Source organism: Nerophis ophidion, linkage group LG07 (genome assembly GCF_033978795.1).
Source record: "Nerophis ophidion isolate RoL-2023_Sa linkage group LG07, RoL_Noph_v1.0, whole genome shotgun sequence".
NCBI lineage: Eukaryota > Metazoa > Chordata > Actinopteri > Syngnathiformes > Syngnathidae > Nerophis > Nerophis ophidion.
In genome coordinates, this window is record NC_084617.1 from 28,855,320 (window position 1) to 28,871,347 (window position 16,028).

At 38.1% G+C, this 16,028-nt stretch overlaps 1 protein-coding gene across 4 annotated transcripts in view; it reads right to left on the reverse strand.

The window, feature by feature from the left end:
* atf7ip2 (activating transcription factor 7 interacting protein 2) overlaps positions 1–8,021 on the reverse strand; it is a 28,229-nt gene extending 20,208 nt beyond the window's left edge. For all 4 annotated transcript variants that reach the window (XM_061905863.1, XM_061905862.1, XM_061905861.1 and 1 more), the window contains exons 1-7: positions 7,883–8,021; positions 7,489–7,555; positions 4,840–4,968; positions 835–900; positions 723–751; positions 609–640; positions 491–537 (exon numbers count right to left, since the gene is read on the reverse strand). In XM_061905863.1, the coding sequence (XP_061761847.1) occupies positions 491–537; positions 609–640; positions 723–751; positions 835–900; positions 4,840–4,968; positions 7,489–7,554 (369 nt within the window). In that variant the 5' untranslated portion in view covers position 7,555; positions 7,883–8,021. The remainder of the gene's footprint in view (positions 1–490; positions 538–608; positions 641–722; positions 752–834; positions 901–4,839; positions 4,969–7,488; positions 7,556–7,882) is intronic.
* Between the last annotated feature and the right edge of the window lie 8,007 nt (positions 8,022–16,028).

Here is a 16,028-nt window from a genome sequence, read left to right on the forward strand (position 1 = left end):
AAAAAACGGCAGTTTGGCTCATGAAGATAAAGTATAATAAACAAGCTTTGTTTTTCTCCAACACCATCATGTGATTCAGTGCAGTTTGGCCCACAAAAATAAACGTGAGTGATAGCGCTCACATCAAATACACAATCTTCAAACCTCAGCGTGCTGATACTTCAAACCGATTTTTTAAATGTGTCATTTGTTGAATAATTATGACTTTTTTCAAAACAGTTACAGGTTAGAAAAAACTCCCTCCGGTTGCCTGAAGATGGCCTAAAAAACATTTTGAAATGTACTCTTGCGAAAAATAATATAGTTTTGATTTTTTGGGGGATTTTTTTTAAAAGAAATATTTGAAAATGTTGAATTGATTTAGAATCAGGATGAATAAAAATTGCGATTCGGATGTGAATTTGTTTTTTTTCTTCTGTTTTGCCAACTAACCACTTCTTTAATAAACCCACAACAACTGCGCAGCAGAAAAACAATAAACAAGACTTACCATGATTTCAATGAGATAGTTTTTCTTGTCCTTGCTTGTATCTATTACTAGTCATAAAGAGTCCCCAAATGAGTACCAAACAATAATTAAGCGATAGTGATTAATATTATAATCTTACTTTCTGGCATGCTGTTATCGTCAGAGTCTATGCTGTGGAGCAGAACGTGACATTGTTTCAGGAACAAGTTAAAAGCATATTAGCGCCACATTGACCTTGCTGAAGTCGACTTACTTGATGATTTCAGAATCCTTCACAGAGCGCTGAAAGTATGACAAGTCGCAGGTTAGTTTTACATAAATGATATATTAAGGTGGACTAGCATGTACATCAGGAGTTTCCTGACCTTTTTCTTTGTTTCCATCGCGGCAAGAGCTGCTTTTGCTCTCCTTGTAATAGTCTCAATGCGTGCCTGCGGAACAAAACAAGAATTTGTAGAGGCGTGTGTTTGTTGTGTGAGTTTAAAATAAAAAAACATGTCTGATGTGTCACTATTATCCAGACCATAGGGTTCACAGGATTATGAGGCGCACTGCCGATGAGCGGGTCTAGTCAGGTATATTTTCATACAAAAGTGGCACCATATTATAAGGCGCATTAAAGGGGTCATATTTTTTTTTGTTTTAATAAATTGTAAACACTTCCCTGTGGTCTATATCAGTGGTTCTCAACCTTTTTTCAGTGATGTACCCCCTGTGAAAAATTTTTTAATTCAAGTACCCCCTAATCAGAGCAAAGCATTTTTGGTTGAAAAAAAGAGATGATGTAAAATACAGCAGTATGTCATCAGTTTCAGATTTATTAAATTGTATAACAGTGCAAAATATTGCTCATTTGTAGTGGTCTTTCTTGAACTATTTGGGGAAAAACATGTATAAAAATAACTGAAAACTTCTTGAAAAACAAACAAGTGATTTAATTATAAATAAAGATTTCTACACATAGAAGTAATCATCAACTTAAAGTGCCCTCTTTGGGGATAGAGATCCATCTGGAATCATGAACCTAATTCTAAACATTTCTTCACAAAAAAAGTAATCTTTAACCTCAATATTTATGGAACATGTCCACAAAAAAATCTAGCTGTCAGCACTGAATATTGCATTGTTGTATTTTTTTTTTCACAGTTTATGAACTTACATTCATATTTAGTTGAAGTGTTATTCAATAAATATATTTATAAAGGATTTTTGAATTGCTGCTATTTTTTGAATATTTAAAAAAAATCTTACGTACCCCTTGGCATACCTTCAAGTACCCCCAGGGGTAAGCGTACCCCCATTTGAGAACCACTGGTCTACATAACATATGCTGGTGGTTCTTTGGTCTAAATAATGCATGGATGATGTTTTACACATCACGTTCGAGCCACTTTCTGACAGTCGCTTCTGGATGCGCTGTTTTGTGGGCGGTCTTGTCTCTATGGCTCACCTTCGACAGCGTCTTCTCTCCATCATCTTTGTTGTAGCGAGGACGGGAGTGGAAAAATTGTCAAAAGATGGAGCTAACTGTTTTAATGATATTCACACTTTACTTCAATCAATTGCAGAGCAGCATCTCTTAATCCGTGGCTCACTAGTAATAACGCAGCAAATGTGTCCCGTGAAAAAACGTCCGACCAGAACTCCCTAATAACTAAAGTTACTTGGGTGAATAATGTAAACTCACTACACCGGTATGATTTACCACTTTCATGGCGAGTTTACTGACAGATATAAGTAAGAAATTTACAGTACTTTATATTAGAAATGGCAACAGAGGAGGATGAATGTCCCATAACAAAAAGATAGAGAAAAAGAAGAAGCTTATTTACTACGAGGTCGGCACAAACTACAAAATAGGACGCGCGCAAACTTTCAATACTACAGATCTGCAAGTACCAGAAGGCAAGAAAAGTTGATTTAGCATAATATTGAGAAACAAAACGCCACGTCTTACCTTATACACAAACCATAATAATACTCGTATGTTGAAGCACAGTACAATACATCAAGCAGTGTGGCTTCAAAGCTTACCAAAGTCATGCTAAAACATTTTGATAGATTTTGAGTCGCCGTGTGCAGTGTTCTATATTTTTAATGGCACATATACAATGTTGGAGTTGTTTACTTGAGTCATATTGCAGTCTACACGTATCTCTTGTGTGTGACTGCCATCTACTGGTCACACTTATTTCACCAAGTATCAAATAAACAGCTTCAAGGTCGGTAAGCACAACCAAAATTATTCGGTACAGTAGGTGCACCGGGTTTAAAAGAGTTTTAAGTTTTGAGAAAAATAAAGGATTTTAAGTGCGCCTTATATTCCGAAAAATATGGTAAATGAAAAAAAACAAAACCAGGTTTCTGCAGGTACCATCAAATCTAAATTAGTGCTTTTTAATGGCACTTATAACAAACTGAATGCCATTGCCCTACGGCAGATGGATGTTGTGTATAGCAGAAAGCATACAATTGTGTGTATAGACACCATTGTAAGCATTTGACAATGATCAATTTAAATAGTTGAAAAAGTGCATATTAACTGTGGCCAAATTAAGCACTTGAGATGTGCAGAACGATACTGAAATACCAATACCAAAATTTTACATTAGAATATTGATGCTCAAACCAAAATAGCTCCTTTTAATACTGTAGTTGTTTGAGATTATGTTTAGCATTATCACAGTGTAAAGTAACTAAATCATTGAGATCTTGTCTAAAAAAAATAAAAAAAAGTAATGGTGGGAAAAAATATATAAACCGTATTGTCCGAAATATAAGGCGCACTTAAAATCCTTTTATCTTCTTCTCAAAACTCGATAGTGTGCCTTATAATCCGGTGTGCCTAATGTCCAAAATAATTCTGGTTTTGCTTACCGACCTCGAAGCAATTTTTATTTGGTACATGGAGTAATGATAAGGGTGACCAGTAAATGGCAGTCAAACATAAGAGCTACGCGTAGACTGCACTATGATGGCAATATGACTCAAGTAAACACCAACAATTTATATGTTCCATTGAAAATACAGAACATTACACATGGCACTCAAAAACCAATCAAAATTACCATACAGGTAATATTATGGTTTGTGTATTATCTGGCGTTGTGTTTCACAATATTATGCAAAAGCAACTTTTCTTACCTTCTGGTACCTGCTGATCTGTATAAATCCTGAAAAATTGCACAGATGCGCCGTTGTAGTCCGTGGCGACACCGTAATCGAGAAGCTTCTTCTTTTTCTCTATCTTCCTGTTATGGGACATTCATCCTCCGCTGTTGCCATTTCTGATATAAAGTAGTGTAAAGTTCTTACTTATATCTGTCAGTAATCTCGCCATGAAAGTACTAAAACATACCGGTGTCGTGAGTTTTAAATTATTCACCCAAGTAACTTTAGTTATTGGAGAGTTCCGGTCGGACATATTTTCATGGGATTGTTGTTGTTTCCGGATGAGGAGATGGTGCTCCGTGATTGCTTAAAGTAAAGTCTGAATGTCATTAAAACAGTTAGCTCCATCTTTTGATACTTCTTCCACTCCCGTCCTTGCATACTACACCAGTTACAACAAAAGATGACGGGGAGAAGACGCTGTCGAAGGTGAGCCAAGTAAATAAGGCCGCCCACAAAACGGCGCTTCCGGAAGAGACTGTCAGAAAGCGGCTTGAAGATTATCTAATACATAATCTATACAACATTTTCACCAAAGAACCTCCATTACATGTTATGTAGACCAAAAGGAAGTGTTTTACATTTAGAAAAAAATAATAATAATATGACTCCTTTAATGCGCCCTATAATCCGGTGCGCCTTATATATGAAAAAGATAAAAAATAGACCATTCATCAGCAGTGCTCTAATAATACAGTGCGCCCCATCCATCCTTTCATTTTCTACCGCTTGTCCCTTTTGGGGTCGCGGAGGGTTCTGGAGCCTATCTCAGCTGCATTCGGGCGGAAGGCGGTGTACACCCTGGACAAGTCGCCATCTCATCGCAAGGCCAACACAGATAGACAGACAACATTCACACACTAGGGCCAATTTAGTGTTGCCAATCCACCTATCCGCAGGTGCATGTTTTTGGCGGTGAGAGGAAGCCGGAGTACCCAGAGGGAACAAACGCAGTCACGGGGAAAACAAGCAAACTCCACACAGAAAGATCCAGAGGCCGGTACTCAGGACCTTCGTATTGTGAGGCACATGCACTAACCCCTGTACCACCGCGATGCCCCATGGTCAGGAAAATACGGTAAATTCAATTGTGTTGGGTTCATCATCATGCACTCTCCCAGTTTCATTTTTTTTTTTTTTTTAAAAGATCAAAAGTCAAAGTTAGAGCTGTCGTAAGGCTAACCACTAATTGTACCAACCTCAAGTTTTTGCATGGTGCTCCCGTAATCGTCATGTTGAAGTTGTTGAATAGCTTCTTCTAATATCTGAAGCCTGGAGTTGTTAATATTCACCACCTTTCGGATTTCCCGTTCAATCACCGCCTCGAGCTATAAAAAAAAAAAAAAAATACCCCAACACAGGCAGTTTTATAATATGCATTTTAAAGGGAAACTGTACCTTTTTTCAAGACAACATGCGTTTGTTTTTTCTAAGTCATAAATAAACCTTAGCGATAGTCAGCTAACAATGGAGTCCATCAGAGTGGCTCTATTCAACCTATAAAGCGCCTAAAAAACATCCAAAAACATCCATTAATGTTTTATATACACGCCATACTATATCAGTAAATTGGTAACATTTATTACAAAATGCAACATTTACATTTATCATTTTAAGCATGCGTCGGTGTATTAATTTCACGGACGCATCATAATCTATACTTTATCTGTCAGGTTCAAACACCGATGACATCTATTAAACAAGACAAGAGGCAAAGGAATCAAACAGAGACAGGATTCAATTTAGCTTATGAGGAGAATTGTCTGGGGCAGCACACTCAGCTTCAGCCTCCCACCACGCTCTGAAGGCAGTCCCAATGCGCTCTTCCTTTATTTGGGCATTTTCTGATTACATAACATTATACAGCTGCTCCTAAGGGATGGGTGTTCATAAAGAGTTCAAAGAAAAGGTGCCTGGAGCGGTGTCAGGTTTCCTCTCTCTCTGCTTTGTGGACCTCGGGTCATGACAAGGCCTTCCTGTAGCTGTCCAATAGATCAAAGAAACCGACACCACCACGTCGCATCCCATCGCACACAGTGGAGGTTTACAAGCGGTAGGCATTCTGCTTGATAAAAACAAAGACAGCGTTTGTCTTCTCGCAGGGCAGCCTGAACTCATGGGAAAACAAGTTGTGTGATAACTTATATAAAATTATTCTGAAAGTATCCTTTAACAACAACAACACTAATAAACACAGCAGACTCCATGAGAAACAACAAGGACAAATAATGATCCAGAAACTAATATTTTTGATGTGTGCTAAACAGATGCCACTTAAGTCAAACACTAAGCATCATGTAGCTTAAAAAGAAATACGAACTGCCAACATAATAAATCAACTCCTCACTGTACAATGTCTGCTCTAACTGGGATGTTTATATTGTCTTGTTTAAATGAAATATTAAATCATAATCGTCACAAAGGGTTAAAAAAAATAAAAGCGCCGCAAACTAGCATCTTTTCGTGTCTTTCTAGTCAAAGTTGGATGTCAAAGTTGATTAACTTCTCAGTTTCCTTGCACAACCTTCTACTATCCAGGTGAGGGACATGATTTATAACCTGGAATTAACCTTCACCAACTCAGAGACAATGCAGCAGCTCATTATGTCAATATAGCAGCATAAGCTAAATAGCGCTCTGTGATCACGGCACTGCTAAAAGTAGTTTGTAAATGGGTTATACTTGTGTAGCGCTTTTAATACCAGTCTGCGTTAGCGCTTATACCATCAACAATTGATTTTGAATCCAAGCTAACTCCTGAATTGTAATCGTAACCGAATCATGAGGTGTTTAAAGATTCCCACTTCTAAGCATCAAGTAGCTAAACAAACTGCCAACATAATAAAACAATCACTTACTATACAGTGTCTGCTCTTACTGGGATGTATACATCTTCCCGTTTGATTGAAATATTAATCATAATCCTGACAAAGGGTAAAAAAAAAAAAGTGCCGAAAAACAAGCGTCTTTTCTTGTCTTCCACGCCATCGCTGGGTCAAAGTTGAATGTAAAAGAAACCAACTTCTAAGTTTATGTCCACAACCTTCTACTATCCAGGTGAGAGTAATGATTTATTATCTAGAATTGTTCCACCAACTAAGAGGCAATGCAGCAGCTCAATATGTCAATTTAGCAGCATGAGCTCCTGAATTGTAATCGTAATCTTTTTTTATCAGAGCGCTCTGTGATAAAAGAAGTCTGTTCACGTTAGCACTTTTAATAACAATACTGCTAATACTTGGTTAACATTTAGCTGAAATTCATGTAAATTGGCTATTTTGGTAACCAAACAGTCCTGTTCGATTGATCGCCCAGAGAATACAATGGCCTGGATGATTGAGAACATCTATAGACATAAACATAAACAATGACCTACTTTCATTACAGCTGATACAATGGACTCATACTATAATGAAAGCAAGTCATTGATTTCCAGAATGTGTAATTTATTAATGCTGAAGTTCTGACAACTGACGTTTCAGCATTAATGATAGTTTACACCATTTATGCAAGCGTTCTTTTTCTCCTCCTCTTTGGCCTTGCCGTTTAATCATCAAACAAACGCCGTCGGAACATCGCCCCCTGGAGTTAGAAATTCCGATGGGTAAGAGATTTCGGTACAACACCGGCAGTTTTTGAATGTTTTTTTGTTTTGTTTTTTGCATTGTTGGCCACCTCGTGCTAGCCGCATTTTACAACCTTCAATGCATAAAAAAAGAAAAACGTGTCTTAAATAGGGTTCGTGAATGATAGGCAACATTCTAAAACAAGTGCAGTAAGCCTTTAATTTGTTTTTTACAATTAAGTAAGTGTGCGGAACATTAATTATTGTACTTTTAGTCACTTACCTCAAATTTCGAGAACCGTTTTTTACCGTTTTCAGGGTAATCTGACTCAGGGAGCAACCTCTTCATTCTTTAATGAACAGAAACAAAAGTATACGTTTAACACAATAATGCGAGCACTAAAAACGTCCATAATTGGGGACGTCAGCAACTGTGAATTGTTAGCCTTTTAGCACAATTCAGAATGTAAACGTCAAAGTGTAAACATGCTGCTGTTCACACTTAAGTAAACTAACGTAGTTTGATGTTAGAAGGGAAGTCCTACATTCAGGCTAACTGGCAGTTTAAAAGAACATTCCACAAACGGGTAAAGACCATACACATCCTACATTTGCAAAACATGAATAAATCCAGTATTTGATAGGTATAGTCATTGAATAAAGAATGTAGTTGATACCTGGAAAAGCTGCAAACTCAAACTTTTTGTAGTCCTGTGTTGTTTTCTTCTTCTGCAAGGTGGAGTGTGGAACAAGACAAGTGAAACACCGCTACTCTTCGGTGAAAAGTGGCACTGCTCACTGTCAAATGTCCGTTTTTTATGCGCATGCGCCAAAACCTCAGACACTTCCGTTTGGACTATTTTTTTTTACACTGGTTTGCAAAAACAAACGATTTATAATCTCAAATAGTCGACAACCAAAACTTACATCGACTCACATTGTTTAAACCATTTTTATACACTTGTGTTGTTATTGTTTTAATGTTTTCAGCAAACCGTTGGCGAACGTGGCTTTTTTCGTGCATGCGCAATAGCATGCAAGTGTGTCTCATTTGGCATATTTGATGAAGACAGCAACCTTAAAGGCCTACTGAAACCCACTACTACCCACCACGCAGTCTGATAGTTTATACATCAATGATGAAATATTAACATTGCAACACATGCTAATACGGCCTTTTTAGTTTACTAAATTACAATTTAAAATTTCCCGGGAGTTTCGTCTTGAAAACGTCGTGTAATGATGACGGGTACGCAAGACGTCACGGGTTTCAAGGAAATGTGAGCGCTGCACACACACACAGCTAAAAGTCGTCTGCTTTAACGGCATAATTACACAGTATTTTGGAGAGCTGAGTTGCTGAATCTTTTGCAATTTGTTCAATTAATATAGGAGAAGTCACAGTAGAGAGATGGAGTTCGGAAGCTTTAGCCTTTAGCCACACAAACACACTGTGTTTCCTTGTTTAAAATTCCTGGAGGTGAAACTTTCCTATGGATCAGAGCGCGGTCAAGCCAACATGGATCCCGACCACATGTCAACCAGCAGGGTTCGGTGAGAAATTTGTGGTTAAAAAGTCAGTTCTTACCGGAGAAAAGCTGAGCTTGTGCCGTCCATAGCTGCCGTCGACTCCCCTGAGACACTGCGCGTCAAGACAACACCCTTCCGACTATCAGGTACTATTTAACTCACTAAAACACTAGCAACACAATAGAAGGATAAGGGATTTCCCAGTATTATCCTGGCAAGTGTCTCTAAAAACATCGGAATCCGTCCCAATGCAATCACGTTTTTTTTTAACATATTTTTTTTAATAATTTTTTTTTTCTAGTCCATCGCTGTCAATATCCTCAAACACGAATCTTTCATCCTCGCTCAAATTAATGGGGAAATTGTTGTTTTGTCGGTCTGAATAGCACTTTTTGTTGGAGGCTCCCATTAAAAATAATGTGAATATGTGAGGAGCCCCCACACGTGTGACGTCATCGTCTGTGACTTCCGGTAGAGGCAGGGCATTTCTCTTAACACCGAAAGTTGCGAACTTTATCGTGGATGTTCTCTACTAAATCATTTCAGCAAAAATATGTGAATTTCGCGAAATGATCAAGTATGACACATAGAATGGACCTGCTATCCCCGTTTAAATAAGAAAATCTCATTTCAGTAGGCCTTTAACTAATATCATTCCGTTCCTGGGGGGGGGATCAAAAATTAAATTGTTTATTTTTTCAAAGGGAATCTTATTTTAAAATGTTTTAATTATTTAAATTATTATATTTTATATTATAAAAGTCCGGTTTTTAAGACAATTTAACAACCATAATCAGGGGAATTTAACCCGCAAGCTTTATCAACAAGTCACAGACAGTGTGCATTCTTATAAATCAAATCAAATCAACTTTATTTATAAAGCACATTTTAAATTTACCACAGGGGTAGCCAAAGTGCTGTACAATGGACAGGTTAAAAGATAATACGAGGACCGAGCAAACAACACAACACAAACAGAAAATGATAAAAAAAGAAATAAATAAATAAAACATAAAAACATAAAAACAGGTTCACAGCAGGTATATAATGGGGCGCCATTGCAGGATGGATATCACTCAGTGTTAAAAGCCAAGGAATAAAAGTATGTTTTTTAGAGAGATTTAAAAACAGGAAGAGAGGAGGCTTGTCTAACACTCAGAGGTAGGTCGTTCCAGAGCTTGGGAGCAGCAGCAGTGAAAGCTCTGTCACCTCTAAGCGTCAGCCTTGTGTCAGGGACCGTCAGTGGCAGCTGATCGGCTGATCTTAGGGATCGAGTGGGGCAGTAAGGCTGAAGGAGGTCGGAGAGATATGTTGGCTAAAAGATGGAGAAACTGAACTCACCCAAGTGCAAGAAGAAGATCTGGATAATACCTCAAAGGAGTGTGAGTCAAAGCGGTCAAAGGTCAACTCTAATAGGCCCTGTGGGACAAGATTGAAAAAGATGAAGTGTCCATAGCTCTTCTGGCAGCAGATGAGGATTGTAGATGCACCACTGCTGTGGAACCTGAGGGTATGAACCTGGATGGATATGAGTTTATGCTGAACCACCTGGAAAGACTGATAAACACTGCAAAGAAGGTGCATGAGGTGGAGACAATGGGTCCCTGAAGATACAGTATTTGAAATCCTTACAACCTTAAAAGGTCTGGAACTGCAGACCAGCAGGTTGGTTTCCAAGAAGGCTGACTTTATCAAACAGAGGATAAAGAATGAAGTCAGGAGGGAACCAATTGTTCCCAGTCATCCTGTGACAGCCATCAAGTTGAAACCCACAGCCCTTCCTAAGTTCACTTGAAACAAACGTGAATTCCACAAGTGAAAAAACCACTGGGAAGCACTCCAGAGACAAGGTGAGCCAACTGGTTCCAAGGAAGTGAAGAAGGCTGAATTGCTGGACAGTGTTGAGGACAAGATCAGGAAAGACCTTTGTCTCACCACTCCTCACACTGCCGTTGACATCTTTCGTGTTCTGGAGAATCACTATGGCAACCGGACACCCATTGCTATAGAGATAGTGGAGGAGTTGCAGAGAATGCAACCCGTCAAAAGTAACCAGCCGCAAAAAGTCATGGAGCTAATCCAAGCAGTGGAGAAGGCGCTTCAAGATCTCAGTGAGCTTGGATTGGGGGTAAACTCACAGGACCTCTCAGAAAGGAATGGCTCATCTATGCAGCAGACACCAGGAATGCTGTGACTCCAGCAAGCAAGTTTGACGATTGCTTGGACTTCCTCAAAGAGCAAGACAGCATATATGAGCTGCTGGAACAACTGGATGAGGAACCTAACAAGAGGGATTCGAAGCCTGATCCTAGAAATGCTAGGAAAAAATCCACCAAAACAAGTGACTGTGTTGTCTGGAGATGGGAAGCACAGAAATAAGTTCTACTGTTGCATGCGGTTCCGGGAACTGCTGCTTGCAGAGAAGGCTGCTGCTAAGAAGTTGGGTGCATGCAAGAAATGTCTTAAAGTCCATAATGACAGTTCAGACTGCAAAGATGATTCCCTATGCAACAACCATGCCTGCAAGGGTGAACATGCACCTGAGCATCATTTCTACCTCTGTCCAAACAAGAAAAGCAGCTCGGCACAGAAAAAGAGCAAACCTGGCTAAATGGATCGCAAAAGTAGGAGAACGTACACAGAAGAACAGGAGGACTTGGTCAAGAAGCTTTCCCCAGAGCTGGCAAGGCAGTTTCATGATGCTTTCTCCAATGCTGCATCCAAGACGTTCAACACCACAAAAGTAAAATCAGGACTTTTAGCGGAAAGTTGATTGCAGGAACTGCCACTCATGATAAAGTTATTGGAGGTCACCGCAAACGCTGGTAAAAGATTGGAACACTGATTGACCTGGCGTCCAGCACCAATTACATCACCCACAAGGCTGCAGACAAACTGAACCTCAGGAGCGAAGACTCCACACTCATTGTACATGGTGTCGGAGGAATGAAGACCATTGTGGAAACAGAGCGGTACCTCTGCAAGATCAGAGTGAAGACTCCAAGAGGCACTATGAATATGCATCAATTGTTCTGTTAGGCTCTCACCTGAAGCAATCAAATCCACTCTTTTAAAGTCTGCAGCTCCAGCTCAGACTTCAGGCCAACAAACTCTGCTCTAGGAGAATTTGCCAAATACAGTAGTGGCCAACTGTTTACAGAGTCCAGGGTGGCTGATGGTGAGATTACTCATATTATTTTGATGTTTGATTTGATATGTTGAATTTATTTTAATTGCCTAGTGGTAAATGTTTAAATGCCAAATCCAAGCTGTTAAGGGTCATTACAGTATATGTACTTTCAGATACACTTTTACTTTAAAAAAGGTTTATTGAAATTTCATTTGTTTATATTGATCCCTAATTGCTTTAGTTTTTTCTCCACCTTCTCCAAAAGTTTTTCACCTTACAACTATCTAGTGGAAAAAAGAGACAATCAAGTCCAAAATAAAAGGAGAAACAGATTTGTCTCATCATTGGATTCAAACAAAGAGTGAAGACAGTGTAACACCTGGTCAAAAAGTCAAAACCCTTTTCAAGTTAGGGGAGAGCACAAATAAAACATAACTTGACATGTATGTAAGTAAATGTTACATATACTGTAATATTGTACACAGTAATTGTTATATATTAGGTAAAATAACATCAGTATATATCATGATGTATAATATGTAAATATAACATATGTTAGATTTTATATTGCTACTACGGTACATTTTTAGTCTACTTTATACAAGCGTTGGATCGTTCACCCACTAATAGGGAACGTGAGCTGGGTTTAGACCGTCGTGAGACAGTACTGAGGTGCTGGCCCCTCTTCTCTTCACCCTGTACACCGCTGACTTATGCTACAACTCAGAGCTGTGTCACATCCTGAAGTACCCGGATGACACAGCCAACGTCAGGTGCATCAGGGAGGGCAGAAATGAGGAGTTCCAGAGCCTGGTGAGGGACTTTGTTGTCTGGTGCTACAGGAACCTCTTGCAGCCCAATCCGTCAAAGACCAAGAAGCTGGTCATTGACTTTGGGAGGTCGAGTCCAAGGTCACAACCTATTATGATTGAGGGAGTTGAGGTACAGACCGTGGACTCATTCAAGTACCTCGGGTTTTGGGCGGACAATAAGCTGTACTGGACTGTTAACACGGACCACCTGTACAAAAAAGGACAGAGCAGGCTGTACTTCCTCAGGAGGCTGCGCTCCTTCAATATCTGTAAAAAAAATCTCTTGTGGATGTACTACCAGTCTGTGGTTGCCAGTGTTCTGTTCTACATGGTAGTGTGCTGGGGGGGCAGTACATCTAAGAAGGACAGCTCCACACTGGAGAAACTGATCAGGCGGGCGGGTTCTACAATCGGAATAAAACTGGACTCACTGGTGACGGTGGCAGAGAAGAGGACTGTGGAAAAACTAGTGAGCATCCTGGATGATGCTAGTCACCCTCTGCATAGCATTATCAGTAGCCAGAGGAGCCTGTTCAGTGCTAGACTGCTTCATCCCAAGTGCAGGACTAATAGACTCAAAAACTCCTTTGTCCCACACACCATTAGACTGTACAACTCCTCTCTGGGGCGGGGGGCGGGGGTACTCGAATAACAGAGGATGCAAAACAATAACAGTGCAATACGTTTTCATAACATGGTCACTACTGCCTAGTTTCTCTTGTTATATTCTTATATTACTGCTATATTTTTATTCCCATTGTTGCTTTTTATTTTTGATCTTGTTGTAATATTTTTCTATTTTGTTTCCATTTATACCTCCATTATTTATTTTTTACTTTTTAAATTGCTCTCAACTATGCTGCTGGAATTTTGATTTTCCTGACGGAATCAATAAAGTACTATCTACCTGCATTATCCTTTCCATCCTTACTTTCCATCCTTTGTAACTGAGTTACTGTGTGGAACAATTTCCCTTGTGAATCATTACATTTTGTCTCAGTCTAAGTTATTATTTTTGTTGGATAAATGCAAATTGATTTAGATAAACCCTGTTTTAGTCAATTATTTTTGCGTTTGGTTAAAAAAAAAAGTGTGCCTCATGATTTTATTCTATAATTGCATACTTACTGCAACGTAAGACATCCCTATATGTATATAATGAAAATGATGATACAATGAAAATATTGGTACAAACAAAGCACATTTGTTTTATTGTTTAACACAAATATGAAAGTTTGAAAGCAACATAACGGATTTGTCAGGCAAATGAAGTCCATATACAAACCAAAAAAATTAAAAGACAGAAGAAAAGTATCTGTATACACAATAACCAACATTTCTGAGTGTATTGAAATAAAAACTCATTATTGTTGGTCTTATATACCAAAACAGATCCATGAGTTGCTGTTAAAAAGCAATAACATAAAACATGTTTCAGAAATCATTAGTTCCCATTAGATATTACTTCTTCAAATAAAATGAAATAAAAACTTTAAGTGTTCACTTTTTTAGATAATATAGTTAACAATATATATACTCAATGACAAGACACGCTAGCCTAGAAAATCCACAACCCCAAATAATAATCTGTAGTTTCTATATAGTTTTAAAATTTCAATCTGAATTAGAACTGAGTAAGTCAATTATTCCAATAAGATGGAATGACATGAACAAAAATGGAGGCATATCTGTGGATGACAGCTTCATAAAGTATACAAAACAAAAACCTCCCATAAAGTTGTTTTGATCATTTTTCAAGTAGCACCTCAACATAGCAGAGCAAACGCCTCACATGCGTCTCCACTGAATCTTTCTTGAAGTCAGGCGAGCGAGACGCACGCTTTGAAATTTTCCCCGAAAGAAGAGAATGGTGACAAAATAACCCCGAGCACCAACTAACGGCTCATTGCTGTACATTGTTTCCAAAGTATGATGCCATGCTTCTACGCTCAAACCACACCGAGAGAAAAGCTTCAAAAGTTAGTGCTATACTGAAAGCAAACATCCGTGTGTGTTGAGAATCACGGAATGACCTGACATGTGATCCTAATATGTGCTACAACGTTTTCAATAAATACATTTTTTCTTGTCCGGGACCAAAATAGCACAACGAGGAGAGAAAAGAAAAGAAAAAAAGAACACATTCCTATTTCAAGTTTGCATGTTGTCATTTTTAAACCCCAAATATCCCAGAATGTCATGGTTAACATGTTTGAATCATAACACTGTATATACTTGTGATGGATAAATGATGACTCAGTGAGGGTTTGGCACACTCACTACCTGCATCGACACTGCACTGATACTGTGTTAGTGTATCGTAACGGTCTTTTGTTGGATTTGCCAAGTCATTACATTTGATACAATTATTAGCTAGCAAATACAATAATAGTATTTTTATATTATATTATATATATATATATATATATATATATATATATACTAGAAGAAACAACCTTAATAATGAGCCAAAGAGTAAATAGTAAAAGAAAAACATTTACACATTTACAGTTATTTGTTTTTTCTTACTTCCATTTCGATAAGGGGTGTCCACCAAGGGCTGCATTTAGTAAAATGTAAAGATGTGGGGGCCACTTTGATACATTGGTTACGATGCTAAAAAGCAAAAACAACGTACAAACTCTGTTTCCATAAGAGTTGGGAAATTGTGTAAGATGTAAATGTAAAGATTATCTCTCCTTGCGTTTTCATAATGCATTGACCATTCAGTATTATTTGACCTATCATTGTATATATGTATGAAGTTATTTTTATATGTGCATATACATGTATATTTATACATCTACATATATATGTGTGTAGTTATGTATATATGTGCATATCTACATATGAATATATATATATATATATATATATATATATATATATATATATATATATATATATATATATATATATATATATATGTGTGTGTGTATGTATACAGTATATATATATATACATTTATACATATATAACATATATATGATATATTATATATAATATAATATATATATATATATATATATATATATATATATATATATATATATATATATATCCATATCCCCATGACCCGTGCAGTGGGAGAGTAGCCGTGCGCAACCCGAGGGTCTCTGGTTCAATCCCCACCTAGTACCAACCTCGTCACGTCCGTTGTATCCTAAGCAAGACACTTCACCCTTGCTCCTGATGGGTGCTGGTTAGCGCCTTGCATGGCAGCTCCCTTCATCAGTGTGTGATTGTGTGTGTGAATGAGTAAATGTGGAAGTAGTGTCAAAGCGCTTTGAGTACCTTGAAGGTAGAAAAGCGCTATACAAGTACAACCCACTTATCATGTATTTATTTATA